Source organism: Sturnira hondurensis, unplaced genomic scaffold, assembly GCF_014824575.4.
Source record: "Sturnira hondurensis isolate 20B ecotype Veracruz unplaced genomic scaffold, ASM1482457v3 Scaffold0000780, whole genome shotgun sequence".
In the NCBI taxonomy this organism is placed as follows: Eukaryota; Metazoa; Chordata; class Mammalia; order Chiroptera; family Phyllostomidae; genus Sturnira; species Sturnira hondurensis.
In genome coordinates this window covers 16,707,219-16,720,457 of record NW_028073411.1, presented here as the reverse complement: position 1 = coordinate 16,720,457, position 13,239 = coordinate 16,707,219, and the positions used below count along the sequence as shown (strand labels likewise).

The 13,239-nt window shown below is 63.0% G+C and overlaps 2 protein-coding genes across 2 annotated transcripts in view; one reads left to right on the top strand and one right to left on the bottom strand.

Annotated features, from left to right (window-relative positions):
* SORCS2 (sortilin related VPS10 domain containing receptor 2) overlaps positions 1-13,239 on the bottom strand; it is a 252,813-nt gene that overhangs the window by 108,391 nt on the left and 131,183 nt on the right. The window lies entirely within an intron of this gene.
* PSAPL1 (prosaposin like 1) lies at positions 9,367-11,842 on the top strand. The gene has a single exon (XM_037046340.1). The coding sequence runs from the start codon at positions 9,377-9,379 to the stop codon at positions 10,922-10,924; it is 1,548 nt and encodes a 515-aa protein (XP_036902235.1). The 5' UTR covers positions 9,367-9,376; the 3' UTR covers positions 10,925-11,842.

The window sequence follows — 13,239 nt, the reverse complement described above, 5'->3', positions numbered from 1 at the left end:
ACAGGTCTGAGAACACGCCTCGGCCACACCTACGACTCAGGGGCACTCTGGGCCCGACCCACCACACGGACGCACTCGGCATCTCGCACACATGCACGAGGATGTTGGCTGACTCCTGCCACAACGGCACAAAGACGGGGAAACTAAATCCACAGCGCCCCTCTGAGGGGAAACCTAGGCTCTGGGTCATTCAGAGCCATCCCAGCTCTCCACAGGGGTCCCCTTCGGAAGCACGGTTCCCAGTGAAGAAGAGCAAGGGGCGCACAGCCAGCCTGCTCGGAGCCCCTGGCGGGGGACTGAGCGCACACGGCACCACAGTTCCTTTGTTCATGGGCACGGGCAGATGTGGGGAAACCGCAAAAACACGGAGGAACATGGAACACATGTGTGGAGGTCACATGGACGGGGGGAGGGGAACTCCGCTGTGTCTGCAACTTTTCACTTCTTTCAACAACCTGAAACATATTTGCAAAATAGTAACATCTGTCTGATATCCCGGGGCTGCAGGGGTCAGTTACACTGTTTCCGGTTGACGGAACTGTTTCCTAATTGCAGTGTGTTACTGTCAGGACCTATGTTTGCCGGCAGCAGCCTCCCGGTGGGCGTCCCCAGACAAGCCAGGGCTCCCATCCTGAGCCAGGCTCCTGGCTGCCGGGCCCAGAGGGCCCCGGATGCTGCAGGCTCCAAGGGCCGCATGTTGCAGTCTGGGTCCCCAATCTGTGGAGTGATATGTTTGTGACTCATGTGTTTGTGACCACTTTCTAGGCAGGGATGAACAAAGAGAAATACACGCCCTGATTTGACTAAAGGACAGTGTTCGGCCTCTCTGAGCCTCAGTTCTCTCATCTGTGAAATGGGTGAGGAGGGATATGGTGATTCTGCCCAAGTCTGTCCTGGAGAAGGAGTGACCTCATTTAAAGGGTATGCAGCCAGCACAGAGCCCTGCGTGCAATGAGTGACGATGACAGGGAGGTCAGTCCCATGAGCCAGAGCCCCAATGTCACCAGGTCCCAACAGTGAGTACCATCTAGACCAGCGGCCCCCCGGACTCCCAGCCTGAGGGCCCCGAAGCCCGGCGCCTCCGTCCAGGCCCCTCAGGTGTTTCAGGGACTCCCACCCTCGTCTTCTAAACGAAAGAAATAAAACCCTGTGTGGCGCTTCTCCACACGGAGTGGAATTTCTCTGAGGACCAGGAGTGGGGTGGGTGCTCTGGCTTGGCCCTCAGGACGTCAGGACACACAGACTGGCCTGTCACTCTGTTACACAGCGGAGAGCCCTGGATGCCCCAAGTCCCTGACGGCCCGATTCTTGGGACACTGTGGGAGACTCAGGCAGGGCAGCCGCTCCCAGTAGTGATGGTGGACTGTCCCAGTACCAATGGTGGACAGGAGCGGGGGATGAACACTCAGGAACTGAGTCAGGCCCCCATGGGGGTGACCCTTCATCACAGACCCCACGCTGCTGCCCCCACCTGGCCTCATGGCCCCGCCGCCCCCAGGATCTGCTTTGTGTCCCAGATACATCCCTTGCTCTCCACACCTGGTCTCAGGGGGAGCCCAACTGCAGAGTGTCCACAAGCAAGTGTGTGGGGACAGCCTTGCTGGGAGGCCAATCTCCCCAGTTATTGGAGCTGCTTGGGAGGGCTGGTGACAGTGGCTGGTGGCCCTCCAGCCCGCAGGCCCTCCCCACCTCCCTCTAAAGAGAGGGCTTCTGGCTGTACACTGGTTTGGTGCCTGGTTCCGGCCCTCAGAGCAAGGCCTCCTGTCCGCAAGCCATCTCCGTGGCAAGTGTCCCCAGGGAGCCAAAGCGACAAAGTGAGGAGACTCTGAGGGCAGCTGTCTGGTTCAAACCTCGGCCCCGGCTGTCGCCAGCTCCGTGACTGGCTGTGGGCTCCTCAACTGTCCAGACTCGTCTTGGAGGGGGCAGGCCCCTCCCTCCGGGCTGTGGCGAGAAAGACAAGTGGGCCCACCCAGGCGGCCTCGGCCTGGCCCGGCACCCTCTGCGCATGCCCTGGAGGGAGGGGGCGGGCTCAGGTGCCACAGCAGGGGCCAGCCAGCTCTGCCGAGGTCACCCAGCACTAGCAGTGCATTGAACAGCCCCACAGCGCCCCCAGCGCACACCCTCGGCATTCACACTCAGTGAGAGTGGCTGTGGTGGGTTCAATGGGCCCCCAAGTTCACAGCTTGATGCCCGAACCCCTAGGACATCAGAATGTGGCCTGACAGGGAAACAGGGTCACTGCAGATGTAGCTAGTTTGGAAGAGGTCGCCCTGGAGCAGGGTGGGCCCCTAATCCAACTGGACGGATGTCCTTATAAAAGGGGACTTTTGGACACAGAGGTGCACAGAGGGAGAACGTGTGAGAAGATGCACAGACTGGGGAGCCAAGTCTCCACGCTGCAGATGGAGGTGCCCGCCGGCCCCCATCAGCGGGGTGAGGCCTGGGACCGGTTCTCTTGGCCTCGGCGGGAACCAGCCCTGTCGGCCCCCTGGTCTCAGGCTTCAGGCCTCCAGACCAGGGAGACAGTGCCTGCCTGTTGTTTAGGCCCCCAGTCCCACAGGCTTGTGCCCTGGGCCCCTCTGTGCCCGGCTCGCTGCTCTCCCACTGGGTGAGGGGCTGCCCTTCCCATTGTGCAAGCCTGAGCTCCCTTCGTCCCCTGCCCTGTCCCTCTCTCTTGCCACCCACAGTGATGGCCTGGTCCTCAGTGCCCCTTCTCCATCCTCGAAGCTGCGTCCTGGATCAAGCACCTGCCTCTGTCCCAGATGTCACAACAGCAGCCCAGCAGGTCCGCCCCGCCCATCTCTCCCTCCTCCACGCCGCTCCCCACTGCTCAGGTCAAACACCTGGCGTTTCCCGGGCACACCCCGACCGCCCTCTCTCACATTCCTCGTTCACACCAGCTGCAAGCCCTGCTGGCTTGTACCCTCAGACAGATGCAGAACCCATGGCCTGCCACCTGCCACTGCCACTCAGTCCCTTGCAGTGGCCTCTGGTTCTCCCTGCGCCCCTCTGGCCTCCCGCTGCCCTTGCAAGCACCTGCCTCAGGACCTTTGCACAGGCGGCCCCCCTGCTTGGGACCCACTCCCCCAGACACCTGCCTGGCTCTGTCCCACCTCCCCTCGAATACTGTGGTATCGTCGAGGCCTTCCCTGGCCGTGCCCACTCCAGACGCCTCCCCACAACGTCTGCACTTCCTCTCCCCTCTCCTCATCACCTTTTCCCATTTTACAACATGTATTTCTTGTATTTGTTTGTCTCTGCCTCTTCCACTAATCCCAGGGCCATGGTGGGGGGTCTCTTGGTTTCATTAACTCACATATTCCCGGGACCTACAATAGCCCTCAGCATACACCTGGCGCTCAATAATGGTTCAGCCCGGGAATGAAAGCAACACCAACGAGGGGCAAGCGCTTGCTCTTAGGATCTTCTTCTCTTCCCCTTCTAACCAAATAAGGAGAACTCTGCCCACATCGCTGGCCTCTCCCCTCGCCCCTGGGGACGAGATGACCTCAGCCCCAGGTGAGGCCTGCCAGCCCGCCCAGGTGCATTCCCACGGATGGCCTCCCGGGGTGGGCGGGCTGAGTGGGGCCTGTTCTGCAAAGAGGCCGGGGGAGCCGGCACACCTGGCACCCAGCCGTGGGAAGGCGCCTGTGCGGGCTGGCAGGCGTGGTGGGCGGCACCCGGGACTCGGGCGGGAGGGGGGGAGACCCCAGGACCCTGGGCACACGGACACATTCCAGCAATGTCCCTGGGCTCCGGAGCACGGTGTGTGTGTATGTGAAAGGCCCTGGCCCTGACAGTGGCAGAGACTGAGGGCTCGACCCCCAGGCAGCTGCTCCAGTCTCGGTTCACACCCCGCCTGCCCTGGGGCTCTGCAGCGCCACAGTCTCAAGACAGGGCTCCTCAGTGCTTGGGGCTGGGGGCCACTGCGGCTGGAAGACTCGGTGCTCCAGGGCTGTGGGGACTGGGACTGCGGTCTGCCGCTGGAAGCCCCCATCCCTGGGGCCTGCATGCCCCGTGCTTAGCAGAGCTCCCCGAATAGCGTCCAGTGGCTGAGTGTCACCTGTGCCCCAGCAGCACCAGGTGCCTCGCCTTGGTGCTGTCCTCGGAGGGGTGCCCTCTGCCGCTAGGCTGCCCAGGCCATCGGTGGATCTGAACCGCAGCCAGTGTTTAGAGTCAAGGTCAGCAGTGCCCAGAACCCTCACGCTCTGGGTGGACTGAGCTGTATCCCCTGGAAGCGATGTGGAAGTCCTAACCCCTCTGGGAGGCGACTTATTTGGAGACAGGATCTTTGCAGACGTAACGGGTTAAAACCAGGCCGTACTGGCACAGGGTGGGCCCTGATCCAATGGCTGGCGCCTTGATAAGAGGAAGTCAGTGTGAACCGAGACACACAGACCCAGGGAGAAGGCCCTGCGTGATGATAGAGGCGGAGACTGGAGCGAGGCAGGCATAAGCCCAAGAAGAGGGGATTACCGGTCCCCTCCAGAACCCGCAAGGAAGCAAGGAGGCCCCTCCCCCAGGGCTGGGGCCTCCCTACACCTGGGTCTCAGACTCTGGCCCCCAGGGCTGGTGGAGCTGAGGGCATGGTCTCCTTCCTCCGGGGACAGGGCAGGGCATCAGGTTCCGCAGGAGTGGAGATGCCGTGGGGCCTACAGGGGAGAGAGGAGGACCTCGCCTGCATCTCCCACCGCTCTGTGCCGATTGCCCCGTGGTGCCTTTGGGAGCCTGTGTGTCTCAGCGTGAGGGAAGGGACTGCCAGCGGAGCTGCCTGTGGGCGGGGCGCGGATGGTCTGGGCTCCTCAGACTCACGGGTCCAGCTCCTATGTGGGGCTGGGTGGTGAAGTCCAAGCCCAACAGACTCCAGCTGGGAAGATTCCGCAACAGGCATGGCCAGCACTCCCCTCCCCCAGCCCCGCTCAGGAATCCCAGCGCCCTGCTCCCGAACTCTCAGGTACAGCGCCCCACTCGCCCACGCGCCCACACCCGACCGCACTAATCCCACACAGCTCCCTGGCAGCCCTCCCCTCGGCGTCCTGGCCACCTCCACGCCCTGCCGGCTCAGCCAGCCCGCTCAGCCCCCCTGTGCTGCAGAGCCCAGGCCTGACTCCCAGGAGCTCCCCGGTGGGCTCGGGCGCCATCCTCCCTGGCCCAGCCTTGGGCTGCCCTCTCTCCAAGGCCCTCTCCATGCTGTCCTCTTTGCCAGAGCTCGCAAAGACGGTACCTGGATAAACCCTCGTTCTCAGAAGTAGCCAGCAACCCACTGAGAGGCTCTGCCGTGCCAGGGACGGTCCAGCCACACGGTCCAAAGGTGCCGGCCTCCCTGGTGCCTAGCCACTGCTCAGCGGGCAGCGGGGCTCTCCTGGGGCTCCCCGCGACCCTGCTGCCCCGAGCGCTGCACTCACAGCACCTTCCCAGGGGGCCGCACGGGCTGCCAGCTTGGAGCACCACCTCCCTGCTCCCCCTCCTTCTCTTACTCCACAGGACGCACCCCCACCTGGCATTAGAATGGCCACTTGGCATTTACTCACTTGTGGCCTGGCCTACACACCGGCATGTCCCCATCCATCTTCTTCCCTACTGAGCCCCCAGCGCACCCCAGGGGCCACAAACATCCGTGCAAAATGAGTGATTATGTGAACCCTTTCCTTGGGCCCCAACGTGGCCTGGCAATGCAGGCGGGGCCCGGGCAGGGGACAGGAGGGTCACCCAGGAGACGGGCAGAGAGGAAGAGAGGCGGCCTGCGATCCAGCAGTGGAGGGGATGGGAGGCCAAGCAGGGCTCTCCGTGGGCAGACACTCTGGGACACGGGGTGAGAGGCCCGCTGGGCTGGGGCTGGAGCCAGGTGTCCCTGAAACTGTGCACACGGGGCCAGCTGCTCCCGCCTACACAGCAGGGCGGCGGGTGGTGAAACCTTCCTGCGTCCCTCTGAGCACACCCCACCTCCTCTGCGTCCCCTCCCCATCCCCTCCTCCTACCCCTTCACGTCACTGCCACCAGGCTGGCGTGTACTCGGGAACAGAAAGTGAGTAACCACCTAACTTTCTCAAAAGGAACCGGTGAGACATACAGCTGCCATCTGCTAAACTGGGTGGTAGACGAACCAGGTCCCCCTGGGCCCCGCGTTGTCCGTCTGGCTGGAGTTGGGCGCGGAGCTGCAGTGCCATCCCGGTGCCCCCGCTGCAGGAAAGCCTCTGGGGGGCGTCTGCTCAGCACACAGGAACCCTGGCCCCAGCAGCCCTGCCCCAGGTGCCCCCAACAGCAGCGCACCTTCTGTGCGGCGCAGCGCCTCGCCCAGAGTGCACAGGCCGCGGTATGTGCGTGACCCTGCACGGGCACCTCCCCGGCTCCCGCTGCGTGAGCCAGGGACTGTGTGGTGAGGGCACACAGGCCGAGGCTGAGAGGACGACATTCTCTCGACATCACAGTTCTTGAAATGACACGTGTACTGCGATGACCTGCACATGTCCCAGTCCCTAGGAGACTGGGTGAAAGGGACAATGTCTCCAACCTACTCTCAGCAGGTTAGGAAACAAGTACCTGGAAGGACGCCGGTGTGCGTGCAGACAGACAGACGAGGGGGTGGGCGGGGAGCCACAGAGCGAAGGGGGCCAGCGCAGCCAAGGAAAGATCACACAGGCGTCCCAGACTGTTTCTCGGCTGCTCGCGAAGTGGTCAATTAGATGAAAATTACACAAAACAGACGCTGAGGGTGGCGGGGGTGGCCAGCACGGGCTGAGGAGCCCCACGTGGGCATCTCCCGGACGTCCACTCCCTGGCAAGCCCCAGCAATGCCTGAGGTGGTGGAGCCCACGCACCCCTGCCTGGAAGTGACTCACACGCCCACCAAGGGGAGAGCAGGGAGATAAACTGGGGTGCAACCCCCCAGTGGAGTTCTGCGGGAACGCGACGCCCAGTCCAGAACTCTGCTGCGGCACAGACAAGTCTCACAAACACAGCGTCGCACCCCGGGGGTCAGACACTGAACAGCTGGAGCGGCTGTTCAGAGCAGGGGCAGGACTTGGGGGTGACTGGCAGCTGCACTGGGGCTGCCGGGAACTGTCGCTGTTCTGTCTGGCTGGAGGCACTTGCTCAGTTTGGGGTCCTACGCTGAGCGGAACCCCTGTAATCTGTGCCTCTTCCTGTGCACGAGAGACACTGGGTTGGCCGGAAAGTCTGTTCGGTTCGCCCACACGCCGGCTGTAGGGGGCACGCTCCTTGTCTTCAAGCTCCTTTGAAACACTTGTTACAATGTGTTGTGACAGCTGTCCTATCAGCATGCATTTTTTTAAAAAAGTATCAAAATGAGTGAATTTTTGTGCAGTGATTTAATACCAAAGATGAAAGAAAATACGCAACATTTTCGGCATATCATGCCTTATTCTTTCAAGAAAGGTAAAAACACAACCGAAATGCAGAAAAAGACTTGTGTAGTGTGTGGAGAAGGTGCTGTGACTGATGAAACGTGTCACAAGTGGTTTGTGAAGTTTTATGCCGCAGATTTCTCACCGGACGGTGCTCCACGGTCAGGCAGACCCGTTGAGACTGACAGCGATCAAATTGAGACATTAATTGAGATTAACATCGCACCACGAGGGAGAGAGCCGACATACTCAAAATATCCAAATCGATAAAGTTATCCGTGGAAATGAAGACTGTGTCTTTTATTTTACAGAAAAAACTAAATGGACTTTTTTGGCCAACCCAGCATTTCAAAAAAAAGTTAAAAATGAAAAAGTCAAAAAGAAAAGGCTCCTATATACTTTTTTAGAATGAAAAACAAATTCAGTATTTCATCAGCAGGCACTAGGCTGGAGTCACGCGAAGATGAGGAGAATGTTCCGGGCCCCTGGGAAGTGCAGCATCCATGGCCGGAGCCCGAGGCAGCGCCCAGGGGCCGGGCCAGGAGGGCTGGGAGGAAGGGCAGGGGCTGCCGGGCCAGCTCACACCCTGGGGCGGGCCTGAGCTCAGACACCATCCTCAGAGGCGGACAGTGGGCGTCTGTGGTGCTGGACACGCGCTGAACGAAGGGTTGGCATGCAGAAAACCTGCAGCCAGGCGCCAACACCTGCCACCCCAGGCGCATCTAGATACCGGCCCCCCACCCCCACCTGGGTCTTCAGCCCCAGCTGGGTGGCAGTGAAACCCAGCAGCCACCGTGCCCGCAGCTGAGAGGGCCCAGGCCCGCTTCATCCCCAAGGCCAGCCCCACCTTGGGTCCAAGAGGCCACATCCCTGGCAGTGGTGTGAGGGGCTGAGCGAATTCCCATACGCTGTCTCCAACCCCACACCCCAGCAGGAGGGCAGGCGAGCAGCCCCATCCACATTCCTCCACCAGGGCGGCTGCAGTCTCAGGCCCGACCCACAGAGCTGGGTGCCGACCCTGCACGCCCCGAGACCCAGATTCTGGGCTGAGGCACCACCTGAGGGGCTCACACCCACCCAGGGGCAAAGCTGGCCCCGGGGCAGCCCCTCTCATCAGGCCCCAACCTGGTGGGGCCCGGTGTGGGCAGTGAGCCACGTGGAAACCAGGCCAAGGCAGCCTGGCTCTGGGAGTTCCCCTTCAACAGGCAGGACCCACCTGTGTGCCTCTGCCCAGCCCTGACCCTCTCACCTGGGAACTCTGCTAAAAACTAAGGAGGAAAAATAATAACCAACATCCCAGGACTGAAATGGCCCCTGTGGTGGAGGGGTCTGCTCATTCAGTCAATACCCTCAGATCCAAGGAGGACCGGCCCCTACTGGGCCGGGTCTCCTCAGCAAGAACCTGCCTGAGCCCAGGGACCCACGTGACCGGTGGCTTTCATGTCTGTGGCTTGTCCCAGGAGGTCAGTGGGTGCTCTCAAGGATGAAGCCCCAAGACTCTACAAGACCACCTCCACAAACAGCGCGGCTGACGAGCCCCAGGGCCAACACGCCGTTCAAGGCCAAGCTCAAGAACAGCAGCTTTAGTAGTTGGGCACACACTGAAGTCACTTCCCCTTTGAGCCAGAAAAGCCTGGAATGCTTTGTGGACCTCCCAGAGGGGCAGAAACCCCCGGGCCTCACACTCAGGGAGGGGACCAAGGCTCCCGCCAACAATGAGGACAGAATGGGGCCCAGAGCTGCTGCTGTCGGGGGTGGGCAGGCGGGCCTCCCGGCACAGGGGCTCTGAGCTGTGCTCCTGCAAGTGCAGGCCAGTTCCCACAGACAGCCTGCGCTTGAGGGGCGGGGGGAGGGCAATGGCAGAGGCCCTGCAAGGAGGTCTGTGCGGGGAAGCCCGGGGTGAGTCAGGCTGTGGGAGGTGCCAGGAGGGCGGGCCCTTACAACCGCCCCAGGTTTATAGCAGCAGCCCGGGCACCAGGCCCACTGGAGCGCCCAGCCACTGAGTCAGCAGCATGCTCCCTGCACTGCTTCTGCTGCCCAGCCTCCTGGGGGCCTCACTGGCCAGCCCCATCCAGGGCCCCCAGGAGTGCACGCAGGGCTCAGCCGAGTGGTGTCAGGACTTGCAGGCGGCAATGCGGTGTGGGGCTGTGGGGCACTGTCGGAGTGCCGTCTGGAGCAAGCCCACTGCCAGGTCCCTGTCCTGTGACCTGTGCCTGGATGTGGTGGCTGCTGGCAGCAACGGGCTGAACCCCAATGCCACGGAGACCGACACTCTGGCTTTGGTGACGAAGACCTGTGAGTGGCTTCCCAGCCAGGGCTCTTCGGCCAAATGCAAGGAGATGACGGACGCCCACAGCTCGGCCATCCTGGACATGCTGCGGGGGGGCCCAGGGAGCGCCCCCACACAGGTGTGCACCGCGCTCACCCTCTGCCAGCCGCTGCAGAGGGTCCCGGCCACCCCAGGGTCACTCTCCGAGGAGGACACATCCGAGGCGGTGGCCCCGTTCATGGTCAGCGGGCCCCTCAGCCCCCACCCTCTGCAGATTCCTGAGGACACTGTGTGCCAGGACTGCGTCCAGCTGGTCGCCCGGCTCCAAGATGCTGTTGGGTCCAACATGTCCAGCCTGGCAGAAGTGACCACCCAGGAGCAGTGTAAGTCCCTGGGGCCAGGCCTGGACCTCCTGTGCAAGAACTACATCCTTCGCTTTCTCACGCCTGCCGAGCACATGCTGAGGGTCGTCCTACCCGAGGAGACCTGCGAGAGGGGGGGCTTCTGTGAGGAGACGCGGGGGCCCGCCACAGACGCGGTCCCTTCCCTGGGGCCGCTGTCCGCCAGGGAGAGGAACGAGGTGCTGAGAAAGGCCGGCCTGACCTGTGACGTGTGCCTGCAGGTGGTCCAGGAGCTGGACCAGTGGCTGGACTCGGACAGCACCGAGGCCCTGATCCGCCGAGGCCTGGAGCGGGTGTGCTCCGTGATGCCCATGTCCATCGTGAGGCAGTGCGTCACCATGGTGGACAACTACAGCCCCGCCCTGGTGCAGTTCGTGACCAAAGTGCCCCCAGAGGCCGTGTGCAAGGCCATCCGGCTCTGCAGCCCCCAGCGGCGGGCCCGGGCCCTCCACGAGGCCTACAAAATCACCCTGCCCCCCCTGCTGGACACACAAAACCAGGGACACTTCTGCAGCGGGTGCCAGAGGCTGCTGGGCGTGTCCGCCCAGAACCTGGAACGCAAAAACACCCAGCGCAACATCCTGAAGGCCTTCAAGGGCGGCTGCAGCATTCTGCCACTGCCCTACCTGATCCAGTGCCGCCGCTTCGTGGACGAGTACGAGCCCGTGCTCATCGCCACCCTCAAGGAGATGATGGACCCCTTCAGTCTGTGCACGAAGGTGGGCGCCTGCCACGCCTCCAGGACCCCGCTGCTGGGCACCGACCAGTGCGTCATGGGTCCGAGCTTCTGGTGCTCGAACCAGGAGGCGGCCGAGATGTGCAACGCCATGGAGCACTGCCAACGCCACATGTGGAAGGTGGCACCCTTCCTCTCTGGGGAACAGGCATGACCGTGGCCGCCAGCGACCCCCGGGGGGCCCTCACCTCCTTGGCTCCGGCAGGGACCCTCTGAGATAGGCACTGTTCCCACTCCCATGTCACAGACGAGAACCAAGGCTCTGGGCAGGGCGGCTGCGAAGAGCAGCGCTGAAGTCCGATCACCATCTTGGCAGCGGCGCCGTGTGGCTCTGCCCGTGTAAGTGTCCCCCGTGGACTGGAACCGAAGGTTGGGCACGGTCCTGCCCCCACTCACTGCCCCCAGCCTCCATCACCACAACGGTGCTGACGGGTGGGGGCCTATCGTGGCCTCTGCTGCCCTTTCGTGCTCTGCCAAGCAGCCCGGCGGCAAGCCATACAGGGCAGAGGGCAGGAGAGAGCAGCTGTCCCAGGTGGGATCCCTCCTGTCCAACACCTGGGGGTGCAACTGGGTCTCATCTACAGCCAGTGTCACTTGGCTCAGGACAAAGCTTCTCAACCCCAGGGTCCCAGGGGTGGCCCCCAAAGTGTGCACCAGTGTGACTGTCTGTGGGCCATTCTGGGAGAAGGTGGGGCTGTGACCACACCCTACAGGGGTACCTGGGCTCAGAGCCGGCCTTCCCAGGCCTCTGCCCACCCGGGGGCCCCCAGACACCCCTCTGCCACTGTCACCAGCAGGGGGGGCACCACCCCTAAACGAGGAGGAAATGTGCCGGGAGCCTGGAGTGGCTTCCGGGCTATGGCGCCATGAGGCGCGAGAACATCCTCTCACTGTCGGAGCCTCAGCTTTCCAGTCTGCAGGGAGGTGTGACCGGACACGCCTCATGGGGACAGTGACACACTTCAAAGAGATGCCCAAGAGCTCCTCTCCCAGAGACCCCTCCAGTCTGCAGGGCCAGCAGACTGGCTCGGGGTCCCCGGGAAAGTGTGGCTGTGCAGGTGCGGAATAAACCAGACAGTCCCCAGCGCCGTGTGCTGTGTCCTCGTTCTCGGGGCAGGTGGCTCCTCGGCCCAGCGACCCGGCCCTTCCTGCTCTGCCCTGTGCCCCTTCCTGGGGACGCCTTCCTCGACGCACTCTGCCCCATTCACACCGTCGGGCTCCCCAGCATACCGTGAGCCCCCCGGGGACAGCACAGGGCATGACCCCACTGTGTTTCATGCCTGGCACAGGGCTGGCACACAGTAGGTGCTCTAGCACGAGGCCTGGCCAGGTGAGGCCTAGCAGCTGCCTCCAGGTGAGCCCTGTGGAATGAGAGGAGAGGCGCTCGGCCTGGGCAGGCAGGGACCCGAGTGGGTGCTGCATTCCGAGAGGCCACACCTGAGCTCTTGGGCAAACAGCCTGGGCCCGGGCCACTGCCCCAGGAGGACAGGTGTGCTTGGCCCGAGTTCCCGGATTCTGCAACACTGGTGCATGCTGGCTGGCCGGGGCCCACTGGTTGGCCCTGTGAGCACAGCCAAGGGCTGACGATCACGCCACCCTGGACCCGAGGCCCCCTGTGGCCACAGGCAGGTGGCTGTGCATCGGATCCTGAAGCACAGGTGTCTAGGGATGGACTGGCCCCCTGCCACGATCCCCAGGACTGGCCCCGGGGGCTGTCAGTCTGCCGGCGGTGTCCCCTCTGCAACAGGACGGAGCTGCAGCCCCGCCTCTGGCCCTCTCTGCAAGACGCCTACTGACAACGGGGTGACAGGGTGGTTTCCCAGGGTGCCACTAGTCACATGTGGCTGGGCTGTGGGAAGTCAGGAGGGGACGCCAGGTCTCACAGGTGACCTGTCCATGCAGAGCTCAGAGGCCCTCAGGTCCCTGCCATCCTGAGCTCACCCACCTGCCCCAAACCCAAGCTACCTGTGGTGGGCAGGTGGGTTCCCCCATGCCCCCTCACTCTGTCCAAGACACCCCACGCCTGGGAACCAGCTGTGTCAGTCGTCCGGGGACAGTGGCCGCCGGTCCCCTCCGGGGGGCTTCCCACATGCCCCGGCTGGGCCCTGCCCCCAGGAACTCCAAAACTGGACAGCACTGCTCACCCTCCACAGCCACCAGAATGATGACACCACTCTGGCAGCACCCTGTCGGCCCAGCACAGTGGCCCTGGGAGGGCGTGGCTCCAGGACATCCCTCCCTCCCGCTTCTCCAGGCCCAGAGCCCCAGGATGCTCGTGGGAGATCCCAAAATTCTTGGGTCCTGACAGCTGGGTAACACGGCTGCAAAGCCCACATCCCGCCAAACCAAACAGGCCTGGAGGCTAGGCCTGCCCCTGGGCCACCAGCCGGGGACCTCCACGGGCGGAATGTCCTGCTGCACAGAATGCAGTGTCCCCATGGGCCCCCAGCAACCCCCTGATGGCTCGGG